At 46.7% G+C, this 18,069-nt stretch overlaps 7 protein-coding genes across 7 annotated transcripts; 4 read left to right on the plus strand and 3 right to left on the minus strand.

Moving 5' to 3' along the window:
* Positions 1-614: 614 nt before the first annotated feature.
* On the plus strand, positions 615-1,474 carry TRUGW13939_02319 (uncharacterized protein; the record flags this gene model as incomplete). Its single annotated transcript, XM_035485513.1, has 2 exons — positions 615-659; positions 863-1,474. 2 exons carry the CDS (start codon positions 615-617, stop codon positions 1,472-1,474), a joined length of 657 nt encoding a protein of 218 aa, XP_035341406.1.
* Positions 1,475-2,348: 874 nt separating this feature from the next.
* On the plus strand, positions 2,349-3,290 carry TRUGW13939_02320 (uncharacterized protein; the record flags this gene model as incomplete). The annotated part of the gene is made up of 3 exons (XM_035485514.1): positions 2,349-2,377; positions 2,439-2,696; positions 2,753-3,290. 3 exons carry the CDS (start codon positions 2,349-2,351, stop codon positions 3,288-3,290), a joined length of 825 nt encoding a protein of 274 aa, XP_035341407.1.
* Positions 3,291-3,557: 267 nt separating this feature from the next.
* Positions 3,558-4,433, plus strand: TRUGW13939_02321 (uncharacterized protein; the record flags this gene model as incomplete). Its single annotated transcript, XM_035485515.1, has 1 exon — positions 3,558-4,433. The coding sequence occupies one exon, from the start codon at positions 3,558-3,560 to the stop codon at positions 4,431-4,433; it is 876 nt and encodes a 291-aa protein (XP_035341408.1).
* Positions 4,434-5,497: 1,064 nt separating this feature from the next.
* TRUGW13939_02322 (uncharacterized protein) lies at positions 5,498-7,797 on the minus strand (the record flags this gene model as incomplete). Its single annotated transcript, XM_035485516.1, has 6 exons — positions 5,498-6,113; positions 6,176-6,523; positions 6,599-6,763; positions 6,823-6,974; positions 7,019-7,600; positions 7,660-7,797. 6 exons carry the CDS (start codon positions 7,795-7,797, stop codon positions 5,498-5,500), a joined length of 2,001 nt encoding a protein of 666 aa, XP_035341409.1.
* A 2,065-nt stretch (positions 7,798-9,862) lies between these two features.
* TRUGW13939_02323 (uncharacterized protein) lies at positions 9,863-12,066 on the minus strand (the record flags this gene model as incomplete). Its single annotated transcript, XM_035485517.1, has 6 exons — positions 9,863-10,364; positions 10,476-10,919; positions 10,978-11,178; positions 11,247-11,344; positions 11,403-11,779; positions 11,832-12,066. 6 exons carry the CDS (start codon positions 12,064-12,066, stop codon positions 9,863-9,865), a joined length of 1,857 nt encoding a protein of 618 aa, XP_035341410.1.
* Positions 12,067-13,113: 1,047 nt separating this feature from the next.
* Positions 13,114-15,216, minus strand: TRUGW13939_02324 (uncharacterized protein; the record flags this gene model as incomplete). Its single annotated transcript, XM_035485518.1, has 2 exons — positions 13,114-14,826; positions 14,878-15,216. 2 exons carry the CDS (start codon positions 15,214-15,216, stop codon positions 13,114-13,116), a joined length of 2,052 nt encoding a protein of 683 aa, XP_035341411.1.
* Positions 15,217-15,692: 476 nt separating this feature from the next.
* TRUGW13939_02325 (uncharacterized protein) lies at positions 15,693-17,509 on the plus strand (the record flags this gene model as incomplete). The annotated part of the gene is made up of 2 exons (XM_035485519.1): positions 15,693-15,900; positions 15,963-17,509. The coding sequence occupies 2 exons, from the start codon at positions 15,693-15,695 to the stop codon at positions 17,507-17,509; spliced, it is 1,755 nt and encodes a 584-aa protein (XP_035341412.1).
* Positions 17,510-18,069: the final 560 nt, after the last annotated feature.

The raw sequence follows: 18,069 nt of genomic DNA on the forward strand, positions 1-18,069 counted from the left end.
TTGACGCAACAAAGCTAACCCGTATACAGTTTAGCGCGCAATTGCGCAGCTAACAAACAACAAACGTCCTCGTTATACCTACTCCTCGTAACGTTGTTACAGGTTCCAAGGTTTGGGCAGGACATCTTTTGAGTTATAATATCAAGTGAATCTTTGATATTAAGTGCTCCTCCTTATTGACGTACCACTTTTAACCCCACAACCTCGTCTTATTTTGCCTGAAAAGTACGTAGCTCAGTTAATAAGAAGGATCTTTTTTAGTAAGTTAATATAGTTTATCGCTTATTTAATTGCCCTATTTTACGTGTCGCGCAGACATTCTGGGCCGTCATGTTCCGGAGGACATTGGAGATCGAATTCTGTTTCAAGGCAATAGATTCTGTCTCCTTCTAGGCTCTTGGCATCAAATCTAACGCTCCATTGTCCCTACATATGTATATAAAGTCATGAGCCGCCAGTCTGGTTTAAGGGAGTTACCAATACATACAGGAGCGACCAGCCAGTCTGCAAACCAAAATGCATAGTCAATGAATACGGCTCCTTCACTCGGGGGACACACTTTTTCGGGTTCTTTCGAATTAGGAGGCTGGTGCATCCTCTCGAGATAATCACAGATGTGGAATGTGCCATTGAGCTCGCCAAAGTCTCCATTGTTTGCGGTAATATTGACCTGATAATCGACGGTTGAGGATGTGGGGAGATCGCGGGACAAGTTGCCTACATAACATAGTCAGACGAGTATTTTTAAGCTGACGAAAGAAAGAGTAATATTACCCCAGATAAAAACGTCTACTTCTCCGTTCCTGAACACTCCAATCAGATCAGAAATCAAACTGAAGCAGAGAACATACAAAACAGGTAGCTGGGGGATGTTAACAATGCGCTCGATCGTCAGTACATCGTCGTCGACGATTTCTGGCCCAAAGTCGACTGGAACCAGCTGAACCAGACAGCAGGTGGTGACGATGTGACCGCCCAGTACGATCTTAGGCCGGACACGATTGGCTCTCGCGCCAAGGTCTTTCATCCACAACCGGCTTATCATCAGGCGATATACGAGGCAATCGTAAACCAGTATCTTGCCGACACTTCACCAGCTCCAGTAAGCCCACCGCCTTATCAACCTGGCACATGTTGTTTCCACCTCGAAGAGTGGAAAGACTGTAACCCGGAATCAAATGACTTGTACACAAACATCATCCTGCTCGACAACAGCAAGAATGTCATCTACCGGACGCCGGCGTCGTATTTCGATAATAACGGTCTGGGCGATCCAATCAACGAGGCCAACGGTACTACTGTCCAAGACCCTCTTCCCTATTCACTCGCCATCACTAGAGAGCACGAGAATGACTATATTCAATTTATTTATGGAGACCTGAGCTGGCAAAGCAAGAGCACGAACGGAGAAGCTCAATGTATCGTCGGCGGGTGGAATCCTCGCGACGGACCCGTGCCCGGATGGGGTGTCTGATAATTATTTACCAGCGGAGAACCTGATAGACTCCTGTTTTCCGTGTTAAATAACCTAAATCTAATAGGGGTATTTACTGGTATTTGAGGGGATATGTTGTATGTATGTATTTAAATGTAACTCACCATTTTGTTAGTGTCTTGGGGTTTGGATCAACGGCCGAGATGCTCGTCCACCCCCATTTATAACAAAAGGTATTTATTAGTATTATAGAAGAGCTATTTTTAAGATTTATTTTTTTAATAGCTCAAACTCAATACTCATACAATATAAATTTGTACGGACACTTAAATACAGAAGTCAGTTCGGCGATGGTGGGAGAGCGACAACAAATACATCTGGCACGCACCTCCATACAAACCTTGCAGGTAAAGTTATCATTCTAGTGCCTGTTCTTGTACAGTAACATACGGATGAGAGCTCGGCATTTTAATTGGTTTTCTCAAAACTGACCGATAACGCGCGCTTCCTCAAGCAACTAGTTAGGTAGTGATATTCTAGGCAACTGCGAAAGCTAGCCAATCGCACTCAGTACTCTGTTTTCCAGGAGAAATAAATTGAATCATAATCTATAAATAAACTTGGTTCCAACATTTATTTCATACTCCTTCCTGATGTAAAAAGTGGGGGCCGGGTGAAAAGAAAATACAGGGCCAGGGGTGCCTACATATCAATTGATGTAGTAAACCAGCCTTAGGGCCCTGTTTCGGGCTCCGTGTGCTCCCTAGCTCCCCGCGACACCCCTGGAGCTGGTGACTGAGCCGCCTAGCGTCGCACATGTTTGTTATATAGGCATCAATCGATATATTCTCCGTGCTGCCGTCCCAACTTCCTCCTTGACATCTACATCATCTCCTTATGTGATCACTGCATCATGGCTGCCGCCACAAACATTCTTAGTGGGTGGGTTTAGCTCATACTCGGCATGCAATGTTCACGATATGATCTTGCTAACGTTTTGGAGACTGCTCATCGTAGCGACGGCCGCCTCGTGCATCCCTCAATATCACCGCCTGCTCACATTGGGTCCATCCACCGGTCTTTCGGTCGCCAGCGTCCTCATTGCGACGCTGGTGGCCCAAGTCCAAGCAGCTAACATGTACTATCTCTTCAAGGCGTCACCGCTCATGGAATCCGGTGCCCCAGTTGCTACACCACACTCTGCCCGTGACTGGCTCAACCTCTTCCAGATCCTCGTCCAGTGGATTTGCTCGCTCTTTCTGTAAGTTCGCACTAGTTGGCCCCTCAAGGACAAAGACTCAACTAAACCTTCCACAGCTTGGCGCTGGTCATATATCTACCCACATCAACCCCTCCCCGTGTCCTGTCTAAAAAGGTAGCAGTAGGGCTTTGGATCTTGCACGTGCTCTTGTTCGTCATCTCCATCCCCGCGGGCGGTCGTGCGCAAGATCTGGTCTTCACTGTCATCATCAACATCAACGCAACCATCATCAATCCTTTCTTCAGCCTCCTGGCGGCTGTCGCCTTTTTCTTTCAGGCTCGTGTCGTCCCCCCTGCGGGTCAACCGAACGCATTGAGCAAGTGGACGCTTGGTTTTCAGTGTTTCACATTTCTACTTCTTGCCATCTCATGGCCGTTCAGATTGATTCTTCCTGATAATATGTGGAAGAACGGACCACAGCCGGCCCTGTATCTAGGCTGGTACCCTTGGGTGGGATGGGCCACTGTCAACAATGCTATCCTGGCGACTGGGCAGGGTATAATGCTGCTCCTCTACATCAGGAGAGCGGGATTGGATAGTAGCATTAGCGTTATTGATGAGCACCGGCCTTTGCTCGGCTCAGACGATCTCTAGATGATATTGTCCAAGGATATGGAGGATATACTTGATTTAACTTAGCTAAGAAGTTACATGGATATTTATTTCTAACTATTTTGCGGCTTTTTTTACTCTCAGTGCCTTGTTATACTCAATACGTAGTAATTTATGTCCCCAAGCAGGATAAGTTGCCTACTGATGAATTGGGACCGATTCGGTTAGTAAGCAGACGGTTGGTTGACAAGGGTTGTTTTATTGGTCCAGCTTAGGAACTTGAATACACCACATGAAAAATTCTACAAAATGGCCGATTCTTCTAGCGGCGTTCCCTTCCTAAGCAAAAATATTCGAGAAGGAAACCGATATATCAAAGAAGACGAAACATTATACCCATGTCCATCATCCGTCGATATCTACAGTCTACCCCCCCAGCAAGAGATAATTACCGTCCTGAGTAAACAAGTTGGTAGACTTGTGCTTGAACATGACTTTTCCTATGTGACTAAATCTGGTAGTGGAGTCAAACCTGCTGAGAGTGAGGCAATGAGGCTTGTATCCGAGTATACTTCCGTTCCTGTGCCTGAGTTACTTGTCAAAAGTTTCAGTCTTGGTAATGGTAGTATCCATATGACTCTTATTCCCGGATGCCATCTGGAAGGAAGGTGGGATAAGCTAGACGAGGAAACTAAGAAGTCTGTATGTCTCCAACTCTGGGATTTGATTTCTAAGATACGTGATATCAAACCCTCATTAGAGCTAAAGGATCTTGTCCAATGTGCTGCTGATGGCTCTCCAACAAGGGACCCATTGCTGGAAGATCTACAAGAACCAGCCAGGCCTCTGATGAGTGATTCGGAATTTCAGGCTCGTATTTTCGAGCGCTATCTCCACTTTGGTGGTCGTCGGTTTAAGTGTGAGCTACCTGGTATGCTGCCGCGGTCAAGCTCCTCTGTGTTTACACACGCCGATATTGCGCCTCGCAATATCATGATTGATGATCAGAACAAAATTACAGGAATCCTCGACTGGGAGTATGCGGGGTGGTATCCGGATTATTGGGAGTATGCGCAGATTATGAGGCCTGCTTTTGGGGGGGACTGGTCAATGTGGATGGATCAGACGGCACCACAGAGATGGGACATCAGTGGTATTAATGCCGCTAGGCGGGTGTTGTTTTGATATCATATATAGCTTGGTTTTAGAAGCATGCAAGTTATTGGAAGGTTCTGGCATCATTATTATATTTTGAGATCTGCTGTTGTACCACTGAATAAAATTGAATTAAGGCGGGTTCTTTGTAAGCCAATATAGACATGTAGTACGAATATATGGAATTTAGGTAATGTGGTGAGTACATGTACCCTTGGGGTAAATTTTCCGTATATGCTATAGTACTAATTACCTTTTCAGTTATGGAAGCTCCTTGCTGATGCCAGTCTTTCTATGGAGTAGACCGCAGAAGAAATACATACAGGCAAGAGACGTTTACCTCAGAAAATACGACTTCCTGGTTCGCCACCTCCACAGCTAAATGGTTCACAGGGGTTGTGTTTTGCATTAGGGTCTATTGTTTTTCTTTAATCCATAAAAAAGGATTGAGCATTGATGTCGATACCTTCCTAGCGGTGGGTAGGTATCTTTACATGGTGCTAGGGAGTGGTTACCTGATTTTTAATAAAATGAAATTTCATTTAAGTATTTTATGCATTATAATTTTTATTAAATATAGTTGTAATCCTATATAGTAGTGATAGTATAGAAGCTAGTTAAATCAGGCCGCTGCTACTACTACTATCACAGTCACAGTGTTGACCTGTTGACCAGTTATGTCAATTGATGGTTCCAGGTCTTGTCCCAGGTTGGTTCATTCTTCTTCTAAAATGGGCATCAATTAATGTATATTATCTGTACTATCAGGAGTACATAATCTCCGAGGGCAACTGATTCCTACAGTGCCTGGCCACAAAACGAAAATCAACGATGCCTCGCGCAGTGGTCCGAGTATTTGATGGCATACCCTCGAAATGCTATTAACTAAAAAAGCCGTGTAAAAATATTCTTATCAAGCAAGCATATATCTGGAGTACCGTGGCTCCATATATACCTCAATATAGATGGGGCGTCAAAGAAAATAACCGAAACGCAAACATTGAAAAAGTAACTAATGCACCAAATATGTCTGTCGCGTGAGAGTGTTATGCATACTGCTAAAAGAAATGAAAAGTGTCGTATATCACGAGGGATCACGCGATAGGAGGCAGCCGCCCTGCGATGACCTTGAACTGTCGCCCATCCGACGAGCTCTTCTCCCCATCCCACTTGGCTAGCCACTCGTCCATGTCAATTGGGTCTTCGAAGGTGCCTCCAAGCGCAGACACGCGCTGGGAAAGCAGTATGAAGTTAGGGTATGCGCTGCTGAAGCATATTCCGTCCTTGCCCGCCTCCCACACCTTGGCCGAGAAATCGTCGAGCAGCATGTCCGTCTCCGTCGGCAGCTGGATATTCATTTGCTTGGCCGTGATATGGATCATTCGCAGAATCCCCTTGGCTAAAAGCCACCGTCGTGAAAACACCCGGGCCACGAAACAGAGCTCGACGAATGCACCTCGACTCCGCGGCTCGTTGAGATTATCAAGCAACGTGAAAAGGGCGATGGCAACCCAGTGCATCGCCGTTGCGGAGATGTACTCGAGAGTCCACTTATTACGATGAATGCGGATCATATCGGCAACTCGCAGCGCCGAATCAATGCATGTCTCTCTTGCTTCCTCGGGTGAGATCAACCGCGCACGCTCTGATGATCTCAGCGGGCTTTTCAGAAGCCCAAATAACACCATGATTGTCGTGTGGTAGTACATACTGAGTGAAATGGTTAAAAACTGTAATACAAAAACTAAGTCAACACGTATGTCGAAACTCACTGCAAAAGAAAAATGTGCGGAACCGATGATTGCCCATCTTGGATACAGCGAGGCAAATCCACAACCCAGCTCTGTAGGCGAGGGTAGATCGAGCTAACGTTTGTCTCAATTTCGTAACGGGGTACTGGCCTGCGTGCGACATCCTTTAGGATTCGTTGAGTCGCCTCGATATTGAGCTCGTTTAGATTAGTTAGGCTATTTAGGATGCATTCTAGGTGAGATGGCTCTTTCTCCGTCCGACGAGGATATGCTTCCCAGATCATGCTATCATCTTTGTGGCCACATGGCAACCGGGGTCTCAGGGGCGGTTTTAGCTCCAGAGGTTTCATGAAAGCAATCGAATACATTCTGGAAAAGAAGTTTCAGTATTAGTTTCAACGGACACAAGTTGCCTTAAGTCTTGAGCATGAAAGGAGGTCAAACGCAATAAGATTATACACTCCCCAGAGTGTATTGTCAATAGCTCTTGCTTCTTGTTCATCAACATTGGGCCGGTCTCGTGGATACGCTGCCGACAGTTCAGCTACCATGGGCATTGCCTGGCCGAGGTATAACAAGGCAAGACGATCTTTCCCCATCAAGACCGTGCTAAGATAGTTTTATCATGGTTAGCGAGGAAGAAATGTATTGTGGCTAGAACGAATTACCTAGAAAGTAATGCGGCGTATCCTTGAATGGTGGGAATGCTAATTTTTCCCTCTTCCATCTCGAGAAGTCTCTTTGCTTCCTCATAGAAATGCATACCCTTGGAATTTGGATCACTTGGATCTTTGAAAACCTCAGGGTAGTCGGAATAGAACTGTCTGGTCAGTTTCTGATAGAGTGTGCTGATGGAGAACTCACAGAAGCTTCAGCTAATATACTATTCACCAGCAATGGGGAGCAGAACTTGGAGTACACGTTTCCGGATTTCATATCACGAATGAAGAATTCGCGATCGACCCAGTTGCAGAAGGGATGGCTCCAAGTCAACCAAAGTGAGATGAGATATGATACCAAGCCGTCATCATCCGTGACGCTCGTCCATGGTTTGGCTGATACTTCCACAACTGGGATATGTGATAGCCATGTGACATCCAGGATTCGGTGCTTTGATCTCAGGTGGACCTTCTTTTCCAACGCATTGTGGATGGCCATGATCTCAGGAGTGATTTTAAGCTCGCTGTCAGACACATTGCCATGGAGATACTCCTTGATCTCTTCTAGGGAAGCTTTCTTGTGGCGGATAAGCTCTAACACCTGTAGGAAATGCTCGTTGGTCGAGTAGCGAAACGTATCGATCAATCTGTCCAACAAGTTCTTGTGGTCTTCTAGCTGGGCGACCTTGCGTTTCACAGCCAGTCGGCGGCGATTATCATTGGATTCGTCGATGACACAGTCGGTATTACTTCGAACACAGTTACCACACGGAACCGTTCCGGAGCACTGTTTGCTAAACCTGTATTAGCGAACCTGTTTTCAAGGTATACGTAGTTCTCAATGACCTTCCATTTGCGTGTTTTGCAAGCAGTACACGCAGTTGAGATGTTCTTTCTTGATTTTACGTTATCCGCACTGTGTCTTCGCTGGTAGCCTGGAGGTGCTGGCGCCAATGATCTGGCAATGTTACTAGGTTCCACCATGTCGCCGCTTTCTTGGGGAGTGTGGTCAGTGAAAAATTATAGGTACGAAAACAGGCGCAAGCTCCTTATAAAACTTGCCGCCACACCGTTACCGGCCGGTTGGTATATCCCCATCCCTCTACCAACGCATTATTGACACGACTACTCACTAGGGTTGAACATCATCGGATAGGTCAGCAAACCACCCGTGTCTGGATGAGGCAAACACAGCCTAAACCACGCGGCAAAGGAGGCTAAGCGCAGAGAGGCAAGAAAAAAATTCTAGAAAACATGCCTTGGCTAGGGCTAGTTTCAGACATCACTAACTCCGCACCAATGAGTTTCGCGCTTTATGCATGCATGCTTTGCGCGAAATCGACGCGGCTGCAACTTAGTTGAATGGTTTGTTCTTTTTGTGAACGTTTCCCCTTCCCAACTAACAACCCCACCGTGCAATTGAGGGGCGCGACGGGATGAAATATACCGGTGTAGCCAGGAGATAGCTTCCATCCTCTCGGTGTTTAGTGACTGGTCGCAAATCGTGATAGCGGCGTTCTAGGCTGTGTGCATTCGGGCTCGGGGACTTACCCATGTTCGGTATGACAGTATGAAAGCTCAAACCCTAATTGGACGCATACTATTTCCTTACAGTTACTCAATCGCCATTGGATGCAGATTTTGACCCCGGAGACGACGGTGAATTCTGGTTGGGAACCACCAGGCGCCAACACTTAGATCAGCCGGTACTTTTCCCCATAGAAACAGTAGGTGTTACAACCCGTGTTCAAAAGACTTTGCGGTAGCTCGTAGGATGAGAGGAATTTGTTATTTGTAATATTTTGTATGGTTAACTCGAGCGGAAGAACCCGCCCAGCCCTATATTGGAATTTTGAAAATGACTGCATGGCTCGTGTTTAGATCAGCTTGTATGTCCATAGCTCAGCGCAGATTCAATGTTGTGCCGACCCTGGTCAATGGTCAGAGACTAGGTACCTGTTTTGTTGCCGTACAGCGGATATTAGGTATCAGTACTAACGGCTATTTACGGTTCGCGAAAAGGCGCCAGTAATTCACTAACGACTACCAGAATGCTAGATTGAATTTAGTTTTAGTCGATGGAATTAGGAGCTAGCCAATCACGATTTCTTGGAGTTGTGACTGGCTATGAAGTCTCGACTGCATACTCCTGATTTTGTCCAAGTGGCAAATCCGGATTCATCAGCAAGCTAAGAATAAACTACGCCCCATGATGCTCGAAATTTTGCCACGGGTGGACGGATTGCCTCTCGAGCTTTTTGTTGTTTTTTTTTTCGTTTTTTTCGACATCAGCTCGGGGAGACGATTCTAGTGCTGCACAGTAATCACTAGTCGAATGTGCCGTGAAACAAAAAGGGATGCTGACATAGATGAGTGAACAAAGAAAAATCGGCACTCCGAGGAGAAATACTAGCAAAGAAAGAAAGCCTCAGCGGTTGTTCCCCCCTAGCAGAACAGACTAGAGGTTAGAAAAACGCCCTAGATTATTTCAATTAGTCATGTGAACGTCTCAATATTTCGATATTTCAATATTAGCCATAGCACAACCCACCTACAATTCACGAGGTACGAGTTACACATGTCTCGTTTGCACGATGACAGGATGACAGGTATCGGGTACGTTCTATGCAGGATTCCGGTCGTTGTACTCACTATCGAATCATCCTCTGTTTGCAACTCGTCGCGCTGGCTTCGTAAGTCTTGTAAGATTGCTAAAGGAGTACGAGGGGTATTCCGTTGAACCCTAATACGAGCGATCTTTCATAGCGGTGTATATACATATGTACTATAACTAGAATGGTATAGCGAAATGATTGGCTTGAATGTTACTATTAAAAGAAAATTTTAAAGCATATCTAACTCGGCCAAAGTATGCCTAGTAGGTAGAGTTATTTACTTGCCAAAAAGATACTCATGTTGATGCAAACGAACATTAATTCCACGTATCGTCTTGTTTTTATGCGTGCATTTAATAGGAACAATATTATTATCTGCTTCAACCGTATCCGATACAGAAAGGTTTATTTTAACACGGGATGGCAGAACCAAGCTACACAGCTCCCTGCTTGCCTATTGTCGCATTCTGCCAGTGGTTCCATTCTCCATACCGAGGAAACAAGTGCTCTTCCCCTTCCAGAATTGGGTCTACGTCTCGTGACACGACAGCGACGCGCAGCTGGCCCTTGTCAGTAAGAGTTTCTACGGGAACCTCTTCTCCAGCAGCGTCAGTGATGCGCCAATTCAGCTGTTTTGACAGTATTGGCACGACCTGTTCCGGTCCAAAGGTGTCGTCCGGAAGTAACTCGTTTGCATATGCTTGTGCGAGCACCGGGGAAAGAGATATTTGTCCAGCAGAGAGAGCCCGGTCCTCATCCTCATCAGCTAACGAGGGTGAGCGTTTGCTGCCGGACATCGGATTCAAACTAGGACCAGTGAAGATTCGGTAGGTGCCAATTAGGTTATCGGCATCAAAGTAGTCGCTAGGTTTGACGTCGCTATCTGGCTCACCGTAAAAGAAGTGGATTTGGAAAGGCTTGCCGTCAAGTGCATGTCTGTTACGTGCCGAAAAATTTCCCAAATCAGTAATTTTCTCAAATGCCTTCCCGAAAACGGTCCAGGAAAGTTAATTACGAGGGTAAAGGGGAGGAAGGGTTAAAACGTACTTGTCAACAGCAATATTGATAGCCCAGTTCTTAGGCAAGTTATTAACAGCGAGACTGTCAAAGTCTGTTGCTGTCATTTTTCCTGACACAGCATGCAACTTCGGTTCATTGGCTCTCTTCGATTTATCCAGAGTAGAAATTTTGCGGGCCGGCGCGTTGTACAGATTGTTAACCGCCGTCCGGACATTATTCTGAAGGGTAGCCTGATCGACCCCCCAGTCCTCGATTTCGGGATAGGTATATCCAAAAGCCTTGGTCGAGCGACTTGTGCTCGATGTCCAAAAGTCGTTGGAGTTATTCGACCTGTGAAATGGATACAGCGGCGTGTTCACGTCTTCAATTGTGCCGGCTTGCACCACAAAAGTGCCGGATGTGTCACCCATTGGCGTGATGTAAGAGTCAGGGTTGAGGACTTCCCAGAGAGCGAAAACACGGTCAATAGAACTGTTGTTATTATTAGTCGATGGCAGTTTTCTCTTTTAGGTTATTAGAGTTATCTTACGCATGATGCATCCAGAAAATGGGATCAAACGCCGCCATGCTAAAATATGTCATATGTCCACCATCACCAACAAGGGCGTGAACTCCGTCGTGGATGGCTTCAAGGTTGTTGTAGTTAGCGCCTCGGTCTTTCAGAACGTTATTGGAGAAGACGGTGTAGTTTTTCTCGGAAGAGATAAGTTGGTATGTGCTTGATTTCAACCTTGGGTGCCATTTATATTAGCTTTGGATAAAATCAAAAAATTGACAGGAGCAATTTGCAAAACAAACCATGCAGAGTTGGAAGACATTCCCGAGTTGACATTGTCTAATCGGCTCTGGCCAGTGCTGGGGTCTGGAGAACGTACTGTCTCGTTGTATTTTGCCAGCTATTCGCCAATTGAATTAGTAACACCAACACATCAACGAGTTCAGACCAATACTTACAGGGTCATTACTGGGAATATCAGTTCCCAGGGGCAACGGATGAAATTTATATGAATACAAAGGGTTGTCAAGCGACTGTTGGCCAGTTGGCGTGTTGATCGTGATCTTCTGATACGTCGTGCTCTCTGGCAGATTGGGGTTTTTCGCCCAGTCCCAGTACGGAATTCGCAGAGTCTTTGCAGCGTCCACATATGACTGCCGCTGGGAATCGGGATACGAATTTGCAATATCTTGAGCATAGGACCATATCCGCTGTTCGAATAGTGAAAGATACGGCCGGTGCCAGGTTGGGAATATTATGGAGCCGTGCGAACAGTACCCTGTTTGGTACTTGCCTTCGACATTGTCCCATGACCGATATGGATAGCCGTGGATTCCTATCTTTGTCAATTCACATCCCTCGGTGTTTTACGAAGATGAAAAATGTACCTGCGACTTCATAGTATGAAACCAAGTCACTTTGATCGGAGCTTTGAAATTGAGAGAGAGCTTGAACGTAAAGATCAAAAGCTGGACCGGCGGATTGCAGATCTCTCATATCAAGACGAGCAGGTCTTTCACCGGTGCCGGAGTTGACGCCACCAGATACACCGGTAATCGCGTATCCAACGACCGATTTCGAGACCGCTGAAAGCAAGGCCAAGAGCAGGAGATACGTCTTCATGATGAGAGATTTGTCGAATTGTGTAAGGCAGGCGAGTAACTGTTGTAAGCGATCGATTTGTGTATATGCGGTGTAAATGAGGGACTATCCAAGGGGATGTGTATTGGCTGATGTCGTTGGTCACTGCATAATTTGCAGTGTGTCGAAGATGAACATTAGAAAGGAAATTATCGATGACGGCCTAGAACCAGATCCATCTAGATATTTAAATTATCTGTTTCAGCTGAAGATTGTAAACAAACCCTAATCCAGCAGGTTCCACGTGGAACAATTTCCCAATCTTGGCTAGGGCTAACATTTCCCAATGCCATTCAAGACCAATGTCTGCAGAATTGGACCAATGGTTAATGCATGCACCAAAGCTATGACCTGGTATTATACTGTAATCCTCATGTCTGAATGTAGATGGCACGTCGCATCATTACTATTTCCAAAAGTAACCTCAATGCTAGTTACTCCCTCAACAGCATTCCAATGAAGACTCGCCCTGGATGAGTAATAGTATATTGTGTGATTTTGAGTACTTTGAGCCGTGGAATGTATCTAGATCTTGGTAGAAATGTTATAGAATGTCTCCACTTCAAACTTTGTCGTTCACAGCTCCCGCTGGTGAACCCGGGTCTTCTTGTACGATTTGGTGCCTAGATAAATGCAAGGCAAGGACCACACTGCAATAGATATGATTAAGAAGCTCCAATGACGCTGGCTGTTTATTCTTCATACAATGTCGATGTAAATGAATCTATAATATGGTTAACATGGACGGAGTCCTGACCCATCATAATTGATGCAAGGGATACGCGAGAATGGGCGATGTCGCATCAAGTGGCGTAATGCATTTAAATGTTCCCAGCACTCATGCATAATATTGTAGGGCATAATTCATACACACCTAAGACCATAAATATAAATATATTGGGGCTATCTCGTCAGATTAGGAGTACCTCTACTAAATACAAGTTTACACTAAAACACTCAAAATGAACTAATGACCTATCAACACCTGCCCCGCTCAATGCTCGCTAGATATGCAGAAGTGTTGGACCTTTACCATGTTAAGATGAGCCAAAAGTAAAAAGGGAAAACCAAAAAAGCAACATGCATAAAACCGCTCTTTAGCTCCTTCCAAAACACCCCCATGGTAGATGTTGGGCCAACACATCCACGCCCACCGGGCTGGCGATTGAGAGAAACCTTGGACTTCCATTTATCGTCGTCGTCGGTGTATTTCATCTCCTCATATCGTTGTGTGCTGTTATACACATCTTCATCGATAGTGTTCTTGGCCGTGTCTATAGCAAGATCACGCGCCGAATTTCGGTTGGATAGTCGAGAACCTCCTCCATGTGTAGCACTTGTAACGCTGAGAGATAGCGGAACCGAGGTACTCCCAGAACGCGAGCGTAGTGGTTCATTCTCAGTGAGTGGGAGAATGGGCTCGTACTCAGGAGACTTCCCAAATGAACGAAATGCAATAACCATGGCCCGGACTAGTAGAACAGCGACAGTGAAGAGGAAGATCAGCCCGTAGCGGATAAAGGTCGAAAGCTGGTCGGGAAGGAGGCAAAGATGATTCTGAATGGTGGTCACCGGGGCACCATCGAGCTGTTTCCCAGTATTCAAATCGACTGGGTTCCATAATGTAGTCATAACGAAACCCGGATGTCTTACTCCCATTGCCAAAGAAATACTTTTGACAGTGATTTCCTTTGGAGAGCCACTAAATTCCCGGTGTACAATTTCACAGTAATCGTGGTCGTCACCGGAGTATACATGAGAGATTTCAGGGCCAATTTTGGAGACAATCTCGTTAGAAACAGTCGGAGTAAGAACATTTTGGTATTGGTAGCCGCCACTGATTGAGAGCGCATTTCGCTCGTCCTGTTCAGGTAGAGGGTTTGTAGATGCCGGCGGATAGCGTTCCCGCAAAGGACCGCAAGGTGTGGCTGGCTTGCGATATAAAGGTACATGTGTAAGCAAAATCGTTGGGAGGCCTTGAGATTCAATCTCAGTTTTATGGATGACAGTGTCTTTTGAGGTTTCTTGGATTCCTGAAATGAATTGGAATCCCTCGCTTTGGTTGCGTTGAAAGCGAAGCTCTTCGGTCTCTAACCGTGCTTTTATATCTTTGACTTCTCTGAGCCAGTCCTCTGTTGGGCCCCAAATCTCCTCGTTTGGGAGATTTCCATCACCTGCTCCAATCCCACTACTACCTGTTTTGGGATCAGGTTGATCCATAGCAGATAACGATACTGCATCGATGGACACAAATGTGTGGTTACCGAGAATGTCAACACGATTACCTCGGCCAAAGTAGGCTTGGAACCGTTGACGGACAGGTGCTTGAACTCCAGTACCAAATCCTAGGTCATGGTTGCCAGGTAAACTAGCGATGAGCTTTCGGCCGCGGGCCTCTCCCGGTGAATGGACAGGGGGCTGATTCCATTGGTTGAAAAATATTTTTGCAAAGCGATCGTACTCGTTCATCCAAAACTTATCGCCATATTTATGGTACTCTTCCAAGGGACTCGTACTTTTAGCAGTGGACCATTCTCTACCACCGTCGAATAGGTCACCTAAAAACAGAATTGAATCAGGTACAAGCTGGTGTTCAATCATCGAAAACGCCCGTCTCATATATTGGTCCGCAAATTTCACTGTCAAGGTTGACAGGGGCCACGGGCGGCCGGGGTATGTGTGAGGATCAACGAGTTGGGGGTCTGCTATGAACACAGCGTGGTGAGGTGTAGCATTTTCTGGCTGAAAAAAAAATCAGCTATTGTTTCAACCGGCAAGGTATAGTGAACTCACCCAATTCTCCCATGAATCCCAAAAGCATTCTGATATCCTGTCCTGGAAAATCGTCCGCTCGCCCCACCACAACGTGAAGACCCAAATGACAACCAACAGGTTGGCAACAGAAAAAGCCGCGCGTAAACTTGATCTGACTTCTTGCCAGAAGGATTTTAGTTTCCGAGGCCTCCGTCCATAGCCAAAGCGAGATTTCACGGTTTCAATTGTTTCCACAACTGAATCACGGGCGTACGAGTACACGGCGGACCTGGTTCGAGTGTCCGACTCATCGTATGAGCTGTAATAGGGCGACCTCGAGGAAGACCCAGAGTTGCTGCCAGAATATGCGTAGCTCATGCTGTCACAAGATCTCCGGAGAGGAGCGAAAACAGTCGACGAAGTCAACGCCTATCTGAGCATCATACAACTGAGATTGTCGATGGGCGTGGTAAAGCTGCACATGTCGGAGCTGACCGGTGATAGTTGACAATTGTTCTCCCCCTCCAGGAGTGAAAAAGGTGCCCGACTACTGCTGGCGACTTCAGATAAGACTGCTTTGGTGTTTAATGAAGGTGCCCTACGCCGAGTCTCCGCCCAGCGGCGTGTCTAAGACAGGCCCCAGTCGCTAGCGCCGTCAATCAACACTGCCGAGCAGACCAGCGGCAGAACAAGGGCGGTGAGCGGCCCGCACTCGTCCCACTCGACAAAAACTCCAAAATATTGCCAATATTAGCCACGCCCCCCCGCTGATCGAGCACCTTAACCTTTCTTTATTAGGAGGATCAGAAAGGCACTTCTACATCATAGGCCTTGACCGGAAACACTTGACCGCCATGGCTCCCATCTCTATCGCAGATATCGTCTCCTCCCTCCCATCCGGAGAGGAATGGGGCCCCCCCACGTCGACCGAGAACACCCTCGATGGCGTTCCATATGCCCCCTTCTCCAAGGGTGACAAACTTGGCCGCATGGCTGATTGGACCTCTGAAGGCAAAGATCCTCAGCGCGGTGGCCGTCAAAATTACAACCGCAATTTCCGTGGTGAGTAGTTGGCTTGTTCGGCGTTCAATGAAGCTTTTTTTTCTCGGCTAACGCAAAACTAGACCAACAGGTTTATGGTGCTGGCTCTTCCAGTCTTTTCGCCATCCAGGTTGCCGAAGACGAGTCTTCTTTCTCCGTTGTCGATAACGCTCGCACATCCGCTAAACCCAGAGGCTTTGGACGCGGTGGCGGCACCATTTTCCGAGGACGTGGCCAACGCGGCGCACTTCAACGTGGTGGAAGAGCTGGTTTCCAGAGAGTCGGTGCTGGCCGTGGGCAAGATCGCGGCTATGACCAGCGCGGCGGTGGCCGTGGTGGCCGTGGACGCCGCTTTGGCTGGAAGGACTATGACAAGCCGCAGCGCAACCGTGACAGCTCCGTCAACATTCGTCCGGAGTGGGCTGTCCTCGAGGAAGTCGACTTTAACCGCCTGTCCAAGCTTCATCTCGAATCACCTGATGGCGAGGATCTTGAGAACTACGGTTTCCTTTATGCGTACGACCGATCATACGACAAGCCCCCTGTGAAGGGTACTGAACGCAAGCTTCAGTCTCTCGACCGCGCTGCCTACAACGTGACCACCTCATCTGATCCCGTTATTCAAGACCTCTCCGAGAAGAACGAAGCGACCGTTTTCGCTACTGCCGACATCTTGTCTATGCTCATGTGTGCCCCTCGCAGTGTTTACTCGTGGGATATTATCATTATCAAACAGGGCGACAAGATTTACTTCGACAAGCGCGACGGTGCCTCTATCGATCTAGTCACAGTCAATGAGAATGCTGCAGATGCTCCTCTCGAGATTTCGGAAACCGGCGCCAAGCAGGAAACTCTCAACAGCCCCGGCTCTCTTGCCCTGGAAGCCACTGTCATCAACCACAACTTCGCTCTCCAGACCGTTCTCGAGTCCTCCAAGGACAAGGTCGAGTTCCCCAACCCCAACCCGTTCTACAACGCGGCTGAAGAAACCGAGCCTCTTGCCTCAAAGGCCTACAAATACCGCCGCTTCGACCTGTCGCTTGAGAAGGACGAAGAGCCCCTTAACCTGATTGTACGAACTGAAGTCGACGCTGTGGTCAAGGGTACTTCAGGTCCAGACCAGCACATTGTCATCAAGGCCCTTAATGAGTTTGACCACAAAGCCCAGGGCTCAGGTGGTGCTCTTGAGTGGCGTACCAAGCTGTCGTCGCAGCGCGGAGCCGTCGTTGCCACTGAGATGAAGAACAACAGCTGCAAGCTCGCCCGATGGACCACCCAGGCTATTCTGGCCAAGGCCGACCACATGAAGCTTGGATTCGTGTCTCGATCCAACCCACGCTCCTCTGCGTCGCACGTCGTGCTTGGCGTTGTGGGCTACAAGCCTCGCGACTTTGCCACCCAGATGAACTTGAACCTGGGCAACGGATGGGGTATTGTGCGTACCATTGTTGATCTTATTCGCAGCCTTGAGGATGACGAGGAGGACGAAGCAAGCCCCAAGAAATATGTTCTTGTCAAAGACCCCAACAAGTCCGTTATTCGCCTGTACAGCGTGCCTACCAACACGTTCGAGGACGACGACAACGCCGTCGAGGAGCCCGAGGAGAAGATTGAGGAGGAAGAAGAGTAAAATATATATTTCCCATATTTCTCTCTTGTGTTCTTCACTGCGTCTGACTTGGAGCATATACATTATGTTATATGTTATATGTCTTGTTTATTTTCATTTCCAAGCTCTTTTTTTTTCATGTTTAGTATAATGAGACGATCCGACTTTGTTATAGATCAAAACAAAAAGTTCTATTGGCATTTTATTTCTTTAATCATTCGAATCGTATAATACAAGTTCCAGGTCAATATCAACTTGGAAATAAATACATTGATGCAGTTGAGCAAGTTAACACGGCTCAATGCCATCTTTTTATTTAGAAAGCACTCTTCCAGGTGTCCCCTCAATGTCATTTCATGACGAGGCACATAATATAATATATTCAATACATGTAAGAAAACGGTAAGCCAAGTAGCGTGAGAAATAGGTGGTGAGAACATGACAGACGGACAAAACATTAAATTAGCACATACTGTATACGTACAAGGTAGTGCAGAATTACAGTCGATCGTAGTAACGAAGACATGGTTTAGTCTGGTAGATATGTGCTAACGTATGAAAAAAAAAAAATGGATATCAAG

Source organism: Talaromyces rugulosus, chromosome I, assembly GCF_013368755.1.
Source record: "Talaromyces rugulosus chromosome I, complete sequence".
Taxonomy (NCBI): Eukaryota; Fungi; Ascomycota; class Eurotiomycetes; order Eurotiales; family Trichocomaceae; genus Talaromyces; species Talaromyces rugulosus.